This window comes from Sphaeramia orbicularis, chromosome 12 (assembly GCF_902148855.1).
Source record: "Sphaeramia orbicularis chromosome 12, fSphaOr1.1, whole genome shotgun sequence".
In the NCBI taxonomy this organism is placed as follows: Eukaryota; Metazoa; Chordata; class Actinopteri; order Kurtiformes; family Apogonidae; genus Sphaeramia; species Sphaeramia orbicularis.
Genome location: NC_043968.1, coordinates 9,472,427 through 9,486,609, shown reverse-complemented (window position 1 = coordinate 9,486,609; position 14,183 = coordinate 9,472,427). Strand labels below are relative to the sequence as shown.

At 43.6% G+C, this 14,183-nt stretch overlaps 1 protein-coding gene across 2 annotated transcripts in view; it reads right to left on the bottom strand.

Moving 5' to 3' along the window:
* Window positions 1–619: 619 nt before the first annotated feature.
* thbs4b (thrombospondin 4b) overlaps window positions 620–14,183 on the bottom strand; it is a 49,881-nt gene continuing 36,317 nt past the window's right edge. For both annotated transcript variants that reach the window (XM_030150647.1, XM_030150648.1), the window contains 6 exons: window positions 6,289–6,467; window positions 5,251–5,299; window positions 4,416–4,612; window positions 4,093–4,265; window positions 3,848–3,987; window positions 620–1,251 (listed from right to left, as the gene is read on the bottom strand). In XM_030150647.1, coding sequence (XP_030006507.1) covers window positions 1,193–1,251; window positions 3,848–3,987; window positions 4,093–4,265; window positions 4,416–4,612; window positions 5,251–5,299; window positions 6,289–6,467 — 797 coding nt within the window. In that variant the 3' untranslated portion in view covers window positions 620–1,192. The remainder of the gene's footprint in view (window positions 1,252–3,847; window positions 3,988–4,092; window positions 4,266–4,415; window positions 4,613–5,250; window positions 5,300–6,288; window positions 6,468–14,183) is intronic.

Below are 14,183 nucleotides of genomic sequence, written 5' to 3'. Positions count from 1 at the left end.
GATTCCTGAGACACACACACACACAGAGGCTACTTGGCTTTTATAATATAGATTATCCTCTATATTTTGCACGTTTCACTGTAAATCATGTATTTTCCAATATTTAATTTCATATATTTAATTTAGATGTTCATGAAAACTCAAAGTAGATTCAAAGGTTATTATCAAAACAGATAAAACTGAAGAAAAAGTCACTTTTTCAGCAAAATATATTAATAACAAAACATAAACCCAGTGTGTCCATCCACTGTCATTGATCCAACTCCATGGGTTTTACTGGCGAATCAATGTTGGAGAAGATAACGCTGTTTCCACGGTAACTACGGAGCCTCTGAATGTCCAAATGGGTCATATCTGATGACCATGAAAAGATGACAAACTGCATTTTACACCAATTATTTACATGTGTTGATAGGATTAATGGATCATAAGATATTAAACATTTTATATCAGTAGATAGTGTTGGTCACCAGTGGATATTTGGGGCTTTATGGGTTAAAGATGACCTCATTAGCAAAAGGAAAAACAGAAAGGTTTTACATTCTGGTGGTTTGTTGGTGTAAAAATACTGTTACTGATAATATCACAATAAATCAATAAATCAACATTAACACAGCGGTTAATATGTTAAAGCTCTTTATTTTGACCAAATTCATCACTACACTTTTATGAAATGATCAGGGTCTGTCAAATCCAGTCACCTCCAGGATTTTATTTATGTTAGAAAAAGTCATGTCGGTTGTTATGAAGGTTGTTAGAAAAGGTTTATATGGTTTAAAAAAAAAAAAAAAAAAAAAAAAAAAAAACAGTAAATATGTGGTAAATGAGGGATGCTGGATATTGTGCTAAAAAGAAAAAAAAGCCACTGCAAATGAAAATATGATCTTTTACAGCTTTACAGTCAGCTACACCTCAGGACATACCATCTTGAGTTTGCAAAGAATCCATTATAACTTATAATTTCTTTCTTAATGCCAGTACAAAAGAATCGATTAAAAGGAAGACTGAGGGGAAAGTAGAACGAGACATGATTGTACAGTACAAAGATGGTCATATATGCACAGAAACTGTACACATCAGTACAAACAAATACACACACACACACATGCTTATTCTCATCCACACACATACACACCAACACACAGTGAAACATCCTTTGAAGGTTGGGTGTCATACTTTTTTTTTCTTGACATTAGAGTGAGTCGACGCCGTGCTGAGTACTGAACTCCTGGAAATCCTCTGGGATCGTGTCTGTGGAAGTGAGAAGTTAGACGTCAGGAGGCAACAAATCTCAAACCCAGCGGGTCGGAACTATTTCTGTTTTCACTTATCGTCTTGTTTTTGTAACGAGATGAGACGTAGTGTTGTCCCACTAATTTAAATACAGACTATAGTCGCTGTCAAAACGCCATGTTCACTTCATTACAACAATAAACACTGGACTATAATGGGATGCGGATAGGGAATTCATGTCATCTTTTGGAATTTCAAGAAATTAAAAAAAGTCGCTGGTAAAAGAGTCTTATTTTTTTCTAAATAACAGAATCCTATCAAACTAATTTGGAGTCAGATTTAATCAGTTACAATCTATAACAGATAGAGACTACTTCCCAACAACTTCTTAGGTTAAAATAACTGAGACTATTTGTGTTTCTTTGCTGATTATTGAGCACAACTTGCTTAATCCTTTATCGGGTGAGTGACTATTTTTGGTAATTTCCACATACATTACAAGACAGGGAAAGTAACAGGAAGAGTGAGTCAACAATCTCAGGTCCAGTGTGGTCTCCAGCAGGGGTCTCAAACTCAACTTACCTGGGGGCTGTTGGAGGTATAGTCTGGGTCAGGCTGGGCTGCATTAAATATTCCACAAAAAAAGAGTTTCTTTACTTTACTCTCAGCTAGTAACATGCACTTTGGGATGAACTCGCTTTCTTCCACCATCTTTCCAGCCCTAGAAATCATCTCACACACCACATAGCTAGCTTCGACTGCTGCTTCATTCTCTTTGTTTGCTTTCTTGAATAAATCTTGTTGCCTCAATAGATGTTTTTTCAGACTGGCGACCCGGTTCTTTCTCTCGTCTCCCTGGTATTTTGTAAACTCCTCAGCATGTCTAGTTGAGTAATGACGTCAGGCGGTGGCACATTTTGAGAGAGACATGACCGGAACTGGTGATGGCAGATATTTTCCGTCCATTTGGTGTCACTCCAGAATATGTTTCAACTAAGTGACTGTTAGCGTGTTCTTTTGTTGGAAGCTCCAAGAATAAGTCCGGATTTGTCTTGGTGTCATTTTTATAAATTTATTTCGACTTGATCTGATCACAAACAAATCATTACGTTCATACTTCCCCAGGTACTTCACGGTTGGCTAGCTTGACAACCGTTGACAACAAATGCCGCCGGAAGCTTTTCACGAGACTATCTATGGTAGCCCATAAGTGATAAAGTAAATAAAATAAAAGCGTGGCAAGACTCAGCAAAAAGGTGGGTTTGAGAACTACGTGTGGGCCTAAACTTTGATGTCAAGTAGAGGGCCACAAAATATCATGCTGCGGGCCACAATTGGCCCCCAGGCTGCAAGTTTGAGACCCCTGGTCTCCAGGGTCTGTAAGGTCCACCTCTGCATGAACAGTGAGTGGACCTGGGGCTTGACTAATCTGAATGACAAATGGCGACCACTAGGGTTAGGGTTAGGGGTTAAGGGTTGGGGGTTAGGGTTACGGTTAGGGTTAGGTCATTCGTTATTCAATGCCATTTGTCATTTGGATTAGGAAGGCCCGTGTACCTGCTTTGTTAGGTACCACTGGTCTACAATTTTTTAGAAATGATTTGCTTCAGAGATTAAATGTGCTAAATGTTATGTATTTTAATAAGATTAATTGGAAAATAAATGACAAAAGTGCCGGTTTGCTGATGTTTTCAAGGTATATGATTAAGTGTTATTACACATATATATTGGTTTATGTACATTTATATAATAGTTTTATAAATCTTCCACTAAATAGAACCTGTAAAGTGAATGTATTCTAATGTGCAGACAGTGTTTTGAAGTAGGTCTTGTAGCTCTGAGACAAATATTCCTTTTGAGTCAAACCCATTCTCTCGTTAATTCTTGAATTTCACATTTTGACACAAGGCTGTATCTTGGAAAGTTCAGCCAACCAGCATTTTTGACTTGATTTTTCTTTATCAGTGACTCGTGTGGTAAAATTTCATTACTTTTATTCTGGAAGCATTTTCCTTGTAGACCAGTGTACCATGAAGCAATGGTACTAATGTAAGGAATGATGTTCAAAGGGATCATGTGGATGTGGACAGGGGTCTGGACCAGCACACATGTTATTGTAATGTTGTTACATGTGTTTTTCTTGTATGTTTTATTTTTTAAAAAATCCTTTATTGTCAGTATACAGTACAATTTACCACACGCTGCTTTCAACCCATCTTGAGAACATGCAGGAACACACCACACACTGCAAACTAGGAGCAGTGGGCTTGCCATAGCAGGCGCCCAGGGAGCAAATGGGGGGTTAAGTGCCTTGCTCAAGGGCAGCAACAGCCAACAACTTTTTCTGCCAGTCTGCAGAATTGACCTGGCGACCCTTTGGTCACAAGCCAACTCTCAGCCCTCTAGGCTACGGCTGCTCCCCTTTTATATATAATTCTTGGATTTTAGTGGATTTCTAACAGCCGACAGTTGACTTAACACACTGAACATAAAAGCTGTGGAAAATCTAACGTTTTTTGAGTCTGAAAGTCAGAAGTTTGAAGTCTGAAAGGCACCTTTATAGTGCCATAGACCCTAATATGTCTTGTTTCTAAAAAGGCTGTTGTTTCCTTACCATTGCAGCGGTACTTCAAATTGGACCAGATGATATTTTCTTGAGAGAAACAGAATACACCCAGTCTTCCTCCTCTCATTGTCGTGTCAATAGTGACACCAGAGTCAGCCACCAGCTCAGTTCCCTCATAAAACCTCGCCCTTCACAAAAAGAGAAACACAAGCTTTTTTTCCACTCTCCTGTTTAACACTGTTTAAAGTATAATCTGGGTTGTAGGCGAACATGTGAAGCGTATTTTGTCGTACCTGATGTAGCCAACCTGTGGACGGTGCTGTAGGTACCAGCGGTAAGACACCTTGTCCTTCCAGCCCACGTTCCTCGGGTCTTTCCACAGCAGACGCACCTGGTCGTTGGTGTCTCCGGTGTGCCACAGTGAGTTTCTCAAATGCTCCCCGGGGCCTGTCCTGGACTTCACAGCCTGACAAAAACAGACAGAGCCACAAAAAGTGAGAGGCTGATGCTGACACAGACTGACAAGATGGATTCAAGAATGTGGAAAAATATGTCAAAGAATAAAAATAGGAGGAGGATGAATCTGCTCCTGGAAATTTAGTGACATGACGTTGACCTTAAGCTGGATGCCGGGCTCCGCCACAGCTCTGAAGGGTGTCGCCTGCCAGTAGGTCTGTTCGGTCTGCTTCCACATCACCACGTAGAACGACGACGAGTCCTGGTAGCCGAAGATGAAGCCGGCGTAGTCGTCATCTGTCACCGTGTTCACGTGAAAAGTGCCCTCGAAGTCCACTCCGCTGAAGGCAGTGTAACCTGAAGAAAGGAAAAGGAACCAGGGAGCCATTAGCACACAGTCACAGCTAATAAAGTCAGACAATAAAGTCTATTCTATTCTATTCTATTCTATTCTATTCTTCTATTATATTCTACTCTATTTCATTCTATTCTATATATTCTATTCTATTCTACTCTATTCTATTATATTCTTCTATTCTATTCTATTCTATCTATCTATCTATCTATCTATCTATCTATCTATCTATCTATCTATCTATCTATCTATCTATCTATCTATCTATCTATCTATCTATCTATCTATCTATCTATCTGTTTCATTCTATTCTATTCTATTCTATTCTATTCTATTCTATTCTATTCTGTTCTATTCTATTCTATTCTATTCTATTTCATTCTATTCTATATATTCTATATATTCTATTCTATTCTATTCTATTCTGTTTCATTCTAGTCTATCTATCTATCTATCTATCTATCTATCTATCTATCTATCTATCTATCTATCTATCTATCTATCTATCTATCTATCTATCTATCTATCTATCTATCTATCGATCCTATTCTATTCTACTGTACTCTACTTTACCCTGCTCTGTTCTGTTCTATTCTATTCTATTCTATTCTATTCTGTATGTGACTGTAGGAGACCTTACCAACAGCAAGACCTGGGTCACTGTTCATTGTCTGAACAATTTCCATTCCCTGTGTGAGACAAAAAAAAATCGTTATGTTGGTGAACTAACAGATGCATTTATTTGTAAATGTAGTGATATGCATTCATTGCTAGTTTTATATCATGACTGGAGTCTCATATACTGCATATCCAGGTTGTATCTCAATAAAGCAGAGGTGTCAAACTCATTTTAGTTCAGGGGCCACATACAGCCCAACATGATCTGAAGTGGGCCAGACCAGTAAAATAATAACATAATAAAATAGAAGTAATGTTAACTCCAAACCTTTCTATATGTTTTAGAGTGAAAATAAAAATAAAATTATATCCTGAAAATGTTTACATCTACAAATTATTGTTTAAAAAATGAGAATAACCTGAACATATTTGTACTGTTTTCGTAACAAGATAGTTTGTAAATGTGAAATTTTTTTAGGTGTTTGTACTTTTTTAAACTAAAACAAAGAGAAACATTTACAGCTGTCAGTATTTATAGGTTATTATGATAGTATTTTATTCCAAACCACTTGAGACTAAATTGGGCTAAATGTGGCCGCTGAATTAAAATGATTATTAATGTCATCAGTGCAATTTTGGCATTTAACAAATATATCCCAGGGGCTGGACTGGACTGTTTGGCGGGCCAGTTTTAGGCCACGGGCCGTATGTTTGACGCTCATGCAATAAAGAGACCGAAAAACGCATGTGTGTGGTCATTAGAACTTTAGTAAACCAACAAACCTAATGTTGGACCAGATAGACAGACAGACAGATAGATAGAGAGAGAGAGAGAGAGAGAGAGACACGGATAGATAGATAGATAGATAGATAGATAGATAGACTGTATTGAAATGTGGATGTATGTGACAATAACATATTTTCTTATACATAGCACAGAGGCGTATGAGTCATATATTACACATCTGTAAGAGACGATTGTCTAGTTTCCACACACTCTACTTTAAATCTACAACTGAATGTGAAAATGATTTGCGAGAATGTTCCTCAATAATCTCACCTGGTTCAGAACGACCCAGTTGGGGTCGATCTGAGCATCACCTTCGGGGTCCAGTACAACGGTCTGATAGGCCCTGAAGTCCGTCAAGGTAACCTCTGCATTCTCAGGGCAGTTGTCAATCCGATCAATAACTTTATCCTGGTCAAAGTCAGACTCGCACACATCTCCAACTCCATCATCTGAACAAGGAGACGGATAGAAAAAAAACAACAACAACAACTATAAGGTCATCATTTAACTCGTAAATGAGAAATCAGATTTTGTGGAATCCAACCTACAGAACTTAGCACCTTACTGTTTCCTTCTTCAGTAAAGGAAGTGATTTTTAATGGAAAATGCCATAAAGGTCAGAGTCTATAACAGAATTAGTCCAGAAGCTGCAGAGTTGCAAAGTGTGAATATAAACCTTCTAAAGAGGCTGCTAAATGCCAGTAGGGTTTATTCACAATTTATTGAACGAACAAGGCTCAATGGTGCTTTTTCCTCTGGTGATGGATTTACTCTGGAGCGCCCTGCTGTGTTTTCAGAATTAGAAATTACTTTGAGTGCATGCAGAATAAACTACTCTGTTGAAGCCTCCCAGCTCACTTAGTCACACCTATCTGCTAAGAAATACAACACTGGCTACACAGATTTCAAGGTATGTTCGCAAAAGAGTTTAGTTTTGTGTTCGAAAAATCCATCCATCCATTATCTTCCGCTTATCCGGGGCCGGGTCGCAAGGGTAACAGTCTAAGTTCGAAAAAATATATAGATAATTATACAGATAATATACAAGCATATATATATATCTATATCTATATCTATATATATATATATATATATATACTGTCATGTCGGCTTCTGGACTTTGTCTGTCTTTTCTGTTTTGTTTGTCATTTCCTGTTTTATTTTGTTAAGTTTCCCTCATGTGTCTTGTCTGTTGTCTTTACTTCCTTTTGTGTTCACCTTTCACCTGATTACCTTGCTCCTCCCTGATTATCTCCACCTGTGTCTCATTGTCTTCCCGCCCTCTTGTGTATTTAAACCCTGTGTCTTCCCCTGTTCCTTTGCCAGTTTGTGCTCTGCAACTCGTTGTATTCACTTACCAGCGTTTCTTGGATCCTGTTTGTTCGTCTGCCGTGTTTGACCTGTTTTCGTCCCTCGACCTTCGATTCAGCCTGACCTTTTCCTGCCTGCCTGTTCCCGACCTGGTTCGTACCCGACTTCGTCTCTGCCTGCTCCCTTTTTTACCTCAGCCTCCAACGTTAACCTGTGCTTCGACCTCCGCCTGGATTACTACCGTGAGTTTGCTCGTCCCCTATGTACCGTTGCTCGATTGATTGTTTTCCCGTGTATGACCTGGCTTGTCTATTGACCACCCTCTGTCTGTCCCTAGTGGGGATTCCGTGGGGGTTTTCCCGACTCGGCCGAGTCGGCCGTCTGTCTATCCCACCCGCAGCCCAGACGTTTACCCCCGGAACCGGAGGCCTCTCAGAAGACAAATATTCTCTGTGTAGAGTTTTTTCTTCTGTAAAAGTGTTTAATAAAAACACTAAATCTTATTCGGTATTTGTGGTCTTGCTTTTGGGTTCTGCCTCTGTACTCAGTCTATTACAGTACAAACTGGCCAATACCATGAACCCAGCAGACCTAGACCAGGTCCGGGAAGCAATCCGCCTACAGGGGCAACGCATGGGGGGACATGAGCAGCTCCTGCAGTCCCTTATGGATCAAATGTCTCAGCTGTCCTCCCAGATTTCCCAGCTCACCGGTAATCAGGCGTCCGCCCAGAGTCCACCGAGCAAACCTGAACCTTCTGATCCTCCTGTGAGGGCCTCGGAGGAGCCTAACATCCCTCCCCCCTCTAAATATTCTGGTAATCCGGACACATGTCGTAGTTTTTGTACCCAGATACGTCTAATTTTTGATTCCCAACCCAGACGTTTTTCTTGTGAGTCTGCTAAGATCGCTTATATAGCAAGTCTGTTAGAAGGACCTCCTTTAAGTTTTTTCAATTCCCTTATGGAACAGAATTCCCCTCTAACTCGGTCGGCGTCTAGTCTGCTGACGGAACTTAAAAGAATATATGATCATCCTGTTCGCGGTCAGCAAGCAGCACTGAGGCTCTTGAGGCTGAGGCAGGGAGACCGCCCGATCAGACAATATGTGAGTGAGTTTCGTTCTCTGGCAGTAGAGTCGGGTTGGAATGAGGCTGGATTAATTACTACTTTTCAGTCAGGACTGAACCGCACCATTGGACGAGAGATGGCGCTCCGTCGGGAGCTACATACCTTGGATGACGTTATCTCTGCTGCTATTCTGGTCTCGGACCAATGGGGCATCTGGCAGTCGGAACCGTCTGGGGTCCATCCTGCTGGTCGTGACAAGAAGGGTGTAGATCCTCCTCTACCAGTACCGGAATCTGGCCAAGCCTCGAGGGAGGAGCCGATGCAATTAGGCCGCACACGTCTGTCCGCAGAGGAGCATCGCCGTCGTTTGACTACCAGACTTTGTCTATACTGTGGTCAAGAGGGACATCGGGTCGCCAGCTGTCCGCTGAGGCCCAAAACTCCGGCAGGTGAGGGCTCTCTTTTGAGCCGGACTGTGTGTATGCTAAACTCTCCTCGGGTGCAGCCATTGGTCTGTTTGTCCTCTGATTCTGTTTCTCTACAGCACCCCGTCCTGATAGATTCCGGCTCGGACGCTAACCTTATGGATGAGAGACTGGCTAAGCGGCTTAGACTGACTCTGGTGCCAGTACAGCGTCCCCTGGAGGCACGGGCCATAGACGATCACATCATCTGTCGTGTGGTGTTGCGTACTCAACCAGTCTCTCTCAGTTTCAATGATGGCCATTCAGAAGAAGTATGTTTTCATATCTATCACTCAGACTCCCAACCCCTTATTCTGGGTCACCCGTGGCTTACCATACACAACCCGCGGGTCAATTGGAAGACAGGAGAGATTCAGTCCTGGGGTGAGGGCTGTGACACCCACAGGGTAGAGACCCGTACCCAGGATTCTTCGTCCGTTCCTGTCCAGCCAGTGGTGGCTTCAGTGGAGACCGTGAAGGAACCTGAGACTGACTTTCCTGCTCTTAATAAGGTACCTGAGTGTTATCATGATCTCAAGGAAGTGTTTAATAAGGCTCGTGCTACTTCTTTGCCTCCTCACAGACCTTATGATTGTGCCATAGACCTGCGCCCTGGTACCAATCCCCCAAAGGGACGATTGTATTCCCTGTCTGGCCCGGAAACCACCGCCATGAAGAAATACATCGATGAGTCATTGGCGGCTGGTTTAATTAGACCCTCTTCGTCCCCTGCTGGAGCAGGGTTTTTCTTTGTTGACAAGAAGGATAAGAGTCTCCGCCCCTGTATAGACTTCCGTGGTCTAAACGATATAACTGTCCGAAATAGATACCCATTACCACTCATGTCATCGGCTTTTGAACTTTTACATGGCGCCAAGGTGTTTACTAAGTTAGACCTCCGCAATGCCTATCATCTGGTCAGGATCAGAGAAGGTGATGAGTGGAAGACAGCGTTTAACACCCCCAGTGGCCATTACGAGTACTTAGTAATGCCGTTTGGTCTCACAAATGCCCCCGCTGTCTTCCAAGCATTAGTGAACGATGTACTACGTGACATGCTCAATGTCTTCGTGTTTGTCTATTTAGATGACATACTGATCTTTTCCCCGGATGAGACGTCACATGTCCAACACGTCCGTCAGGTACTCCAGAGACTCTTACAAAATCAGTTATTTGTGAAAGCAGAGAAATGTGAGTTCCACCGCCCGTCTGTGTCTTTTCTGGGGTTCATCATTGCGGAGGGAAGTGTACAGATGGACCCGGACAAGGTCAGTGCTGTGAGGGATTGGCCAACCCCTAGCTGTCGGAAGGATGTGCAAAGATTCCTTGGTTTTGCCAACTTTTACAGGAAGTTTATTAGGGGGTTCAGCAGTGTGGCTGCCCCCCTGCATGCCCTAACCTCTCCTAAGTCTGTGTTTAGATGGGGTTCTGAAGCCGAAACCGCCTTCAAGAGGTTAAAGGACATCTTCACTTCGGCCCCTGTCCTGTCGGTCCCGGATCCAGCCCTCCAGTTCGTCGTGGAAGTGGATGCCTCTAACCTGGGGGTTGGAGCGGTCATCTCGCAGCGGTCACCTAAAGATAACAGGCTCCACCCTTGTGCTTTCCTGTCCAGAAGACTAACTAAAGCGGAGAGCAACTATGACATCGGCAACAGAGAGCTGTTAGCCATTAAAGTCGCGCTGGAGGAATGGCGACACTGGCTGGAGGGAACGGAGGTGCCTTTTCTGATATGGACTGACCACAAGAACCTGGAGTACCTGCGGACCGCCAAACGTCTCAACTCTCGTCAGGCCAGGTGGGCGTTATTTTTCACCCGTTTTAATTTCTCTCTTTCCTACCGGCCCGGCTCAAAGAATGTGAAGCCTGATGCTCTGTCCAGACTATTTACTCCTGATGAAGTGAGTACTGAACCTGAAGCTATTTTGCCTAAGTCCTGTGTGGTGGGGGCGGTGCACTGGGAGATTGAAAAGGCTGTGTGTGATGCTTTAAAGGACTGTGTCATCCCGGCTGGCGTCCCGCCAGACCGTCTGTTTGTTCCCCCTAACCTCCGCCCACAGGTCATTCACTGGGCTCATTCTTCTAAGCTGTCCTGTCACCCGGGAGTCCAGCGGACCATGTTCGTCATTAAACAACGCTTCTGGTGGCCGGCCATGGAGAAGTTAGTGACGGAATACATCGCATCCTGTCCCGTCTGTGCCGCATGCAAGTCTTCCAATAAGCCCCCGGTTGGTCAGTTACTTCCTCTTTCAGTCCCTAGGAGACCTTGGTCGGATATCTCATTGGATTTTGTAACCGGCCTACCCCCGTCTGAAGGTAATACCACTGTCCTTACTATTGTGGACCGTTTTTCTAAGATGGCACATTTTGTCCCGTTACCTAAGCTCCCCTCTGCTAAGGAGACCGCAGAGGCGGTTCTGTGTCACGTTTGTCGTTTGCATGGGTTCCCTAAGGATATTGTGTCTGATAGGGGCCCTCAGTTTGTGGCACGTTTTTGGCGTGCTTTTTGTTCCCTCATTGGGGCTTCTGTCAGTTTGTCCTCGGGCTACCACCCTCAATCTAATGGTCAGACTGAGCGGCTCAATCAGGTGTTGGAGACCGGCCTTAGAGTGTTGGCCTCTCACAACCCCTCGTCCTGGAGCCGCCAGCTGATCTGGGTGGAATACGCCCACAATTCGTTACCCTGTGTCTCCTCTGGTCTGTCTCTGTTTCACGTAGTTTTTGGTTATCAACCCCCTTTGTTCCCGGCTCTGGAGAAGGACGTCAGCGTCCCGTCGGCCCTGGCTCTGATACGGCGATGCAAGAGGACCTGGATTCGTGCCAGACAGGCTCTGTTAAAGGCGTCGGGAGTCTATAAGGCAGCAGCCGATCGTAATAGGACCCCGGCTCCGGTCTACCAGCAGGACCAGCGGGTGTGGCTATCTACCCGTCATCTCCCTTTGAGGGTGGAGAGCCGGAAACTGGCACCCAGGTTCGTGGGCCCGTTCCCTATATCTAAGGTTATTAATCCTGTTTCTGTGCGACTCAGATTACCCAGGACTATGAGAATCCACCCATCTTTCCACGTCAGTCAAGTCAAACCCGCCAAGGAGAGTCCACTGGTCCCTCCCACCCAGCCACCGCCTCCACCCCGGATCATCGATGGGGATCCAGCCTACACTGTGCGCCGGCTCATGGCGGCTCGCCGGCGAGGGAGAGGGTTCCAATACCTGGTGGACTGGGAAGGATACGGCCCTGAAGAACGTTCCTGGGTGCCCGCCTCCTACATTTTGGACCCGGACCTGATTCGGGAGTTCCATCAGCGCCACCCGGAGGTTCCTGGGCCGTCCGGTGCCGTCCCCTAGAGGGGGGGGTACTGTCATGTCGGCTTCTGGACTTTGTCTGTCTTTTCTGTTTTGTTTGTCATTTCCTGTTTTATTTTGTTAAGTTTCCCTCATGTGTCTTGTCTGTTGTCTTTACTTCCTTTTGTGTTCACCTTTCACCTGATTACCTTGCTCCTCCCTGATTATCTCCACCTGTGTCTCATTGTCTTCCCGCCCTCTTGTGTATTTAAACCCTGTGTCTTCCCCTGTTCCCTTGCCAGTTTGTGCTCTGCAACTCGTTGTATTCACTTACCAGCGTTTCTTGGATCCTGTTTGTTCGTCTGCCGTGTTTGACCTGTTTTCGTCCCTCGACCTTCGATTCAGCCTGACCTCTTCCTGCCTGCCTGTTCCCGACCTGGTTCGTACCCGACTTCGTCTCTGCCTGCTCCCTTTTTTACCTCAGCCTCCAACGTTAACCTGTGCTTCGACCTCCGCCTGGATTACTACCGTGAGTTTGCTCGTCCCCTATGTACCGTTGCTCGATTGATTGTTTTCCCGTGTATGACCTGGCTTGTCTATTGACCACCCTCTGTCTGTCCCTAGTGGGGATTCCGTGGGGGTTTTCCCGACTCGGCCGAGTCGGCCGTCTGTCTATCCCACCCGCAGCCCAGACGTTTACCCCCGGAACCGGAGGCCTCTCAGAAGACAAATATTCTCTGTGTAGAGTTTTTTCTTCTGTAAAAGTGTTCAATAAAAACACTAAATCTTATTCGGTATTTGTGGTCTTGCTTTTGGGTTCTGCCTCTGTACTCAGTCTATTACATATACAGGGTGGGAAGCAAAATTTACAATGAACATTTAGTTGTTTTTTCTCAGCAGGCACTACGTCAATTGTTTTGAAACCAAACATATATTGATGTCATAATCATACCTAACACTATTATCCATACCTTTTCAGAAACTTTTGCCCATATGAGTAATCAGGAAAGCAAACATCAAAGAGTGTGTGATTTGCTGAATGCACTCGTCACACCAAAGGAGATTTCAAAAATAGTTGGAGTGTCCATAAAGACTGTTTATAATGGAAAGAAGAGAATGACTATGAGCAAAACTATTACGAGAAAGTCTGGAAGATACTATTAAAGAAGAATGGGAGAAGTTGTCACCCCAATATTTGAGGAACACTTGCTCAAGTTTCAGGAAGCGTGTGAAGGCAGTTATTGAGAAAGAAGGAGGACACATAGAATAAAAACATTTTCTATTATGTCAATTTTCTTGTGGCAAATAAATTCTCATGACTTTCAATAAACTAATTGGTCATACACTGTCTTTCAATCCCTGCCTCAAAATATTGTACATTTTGCTTCCCCACCCTGTATATATATAGATCTGAAAAAAACCCACCAACAACAACAACAAAGACATATATTAAAACACTCCATTAACCCTTTATCAGGAAAGTGACTATTTTTGGTCATTTCTGCATACATTATAAGACAGTGACAGTAACAGTTACAGTGAGTCATCAATCTCAGGTCCAGTGTGGTCTCCAGGGTCTGTAAGGTCCACCTCTATGAACAGTGAGTGGACCTGCTTTGTTCGGTACCATGCAGTAATGGTACTAATGTAAGGAATGATGTTCAAAGGGATCCTGTGGATGTGGACAGGGGTCTGGATCAGCACGCATGTTATCATTTGCTCTAAAAGTGATGTTCTAAAGTTCTAAGATATGTCGTCGGCTTCCTGATAAAACTTGCTAAGTGACATTTTTGGTTGGGAATAAAAACCTACTATCTCCCCTATTATAGCTTCAAATTTCAGTCTCCTGTGAAATTTGTTAACATTCCATCATAAGTACCAACATGAACCCTTTCATGCATAGTGGTCACCACAGTGGACAGTTCTTCTACAGCTGTTCTCTTGTATATTCATGGATTTTGTTGTTTTAGTTCCATATCAACCAACACAATGGACGCTTCTGCATCATCCCATACACTGCAATTCATACCATTACTGTAACT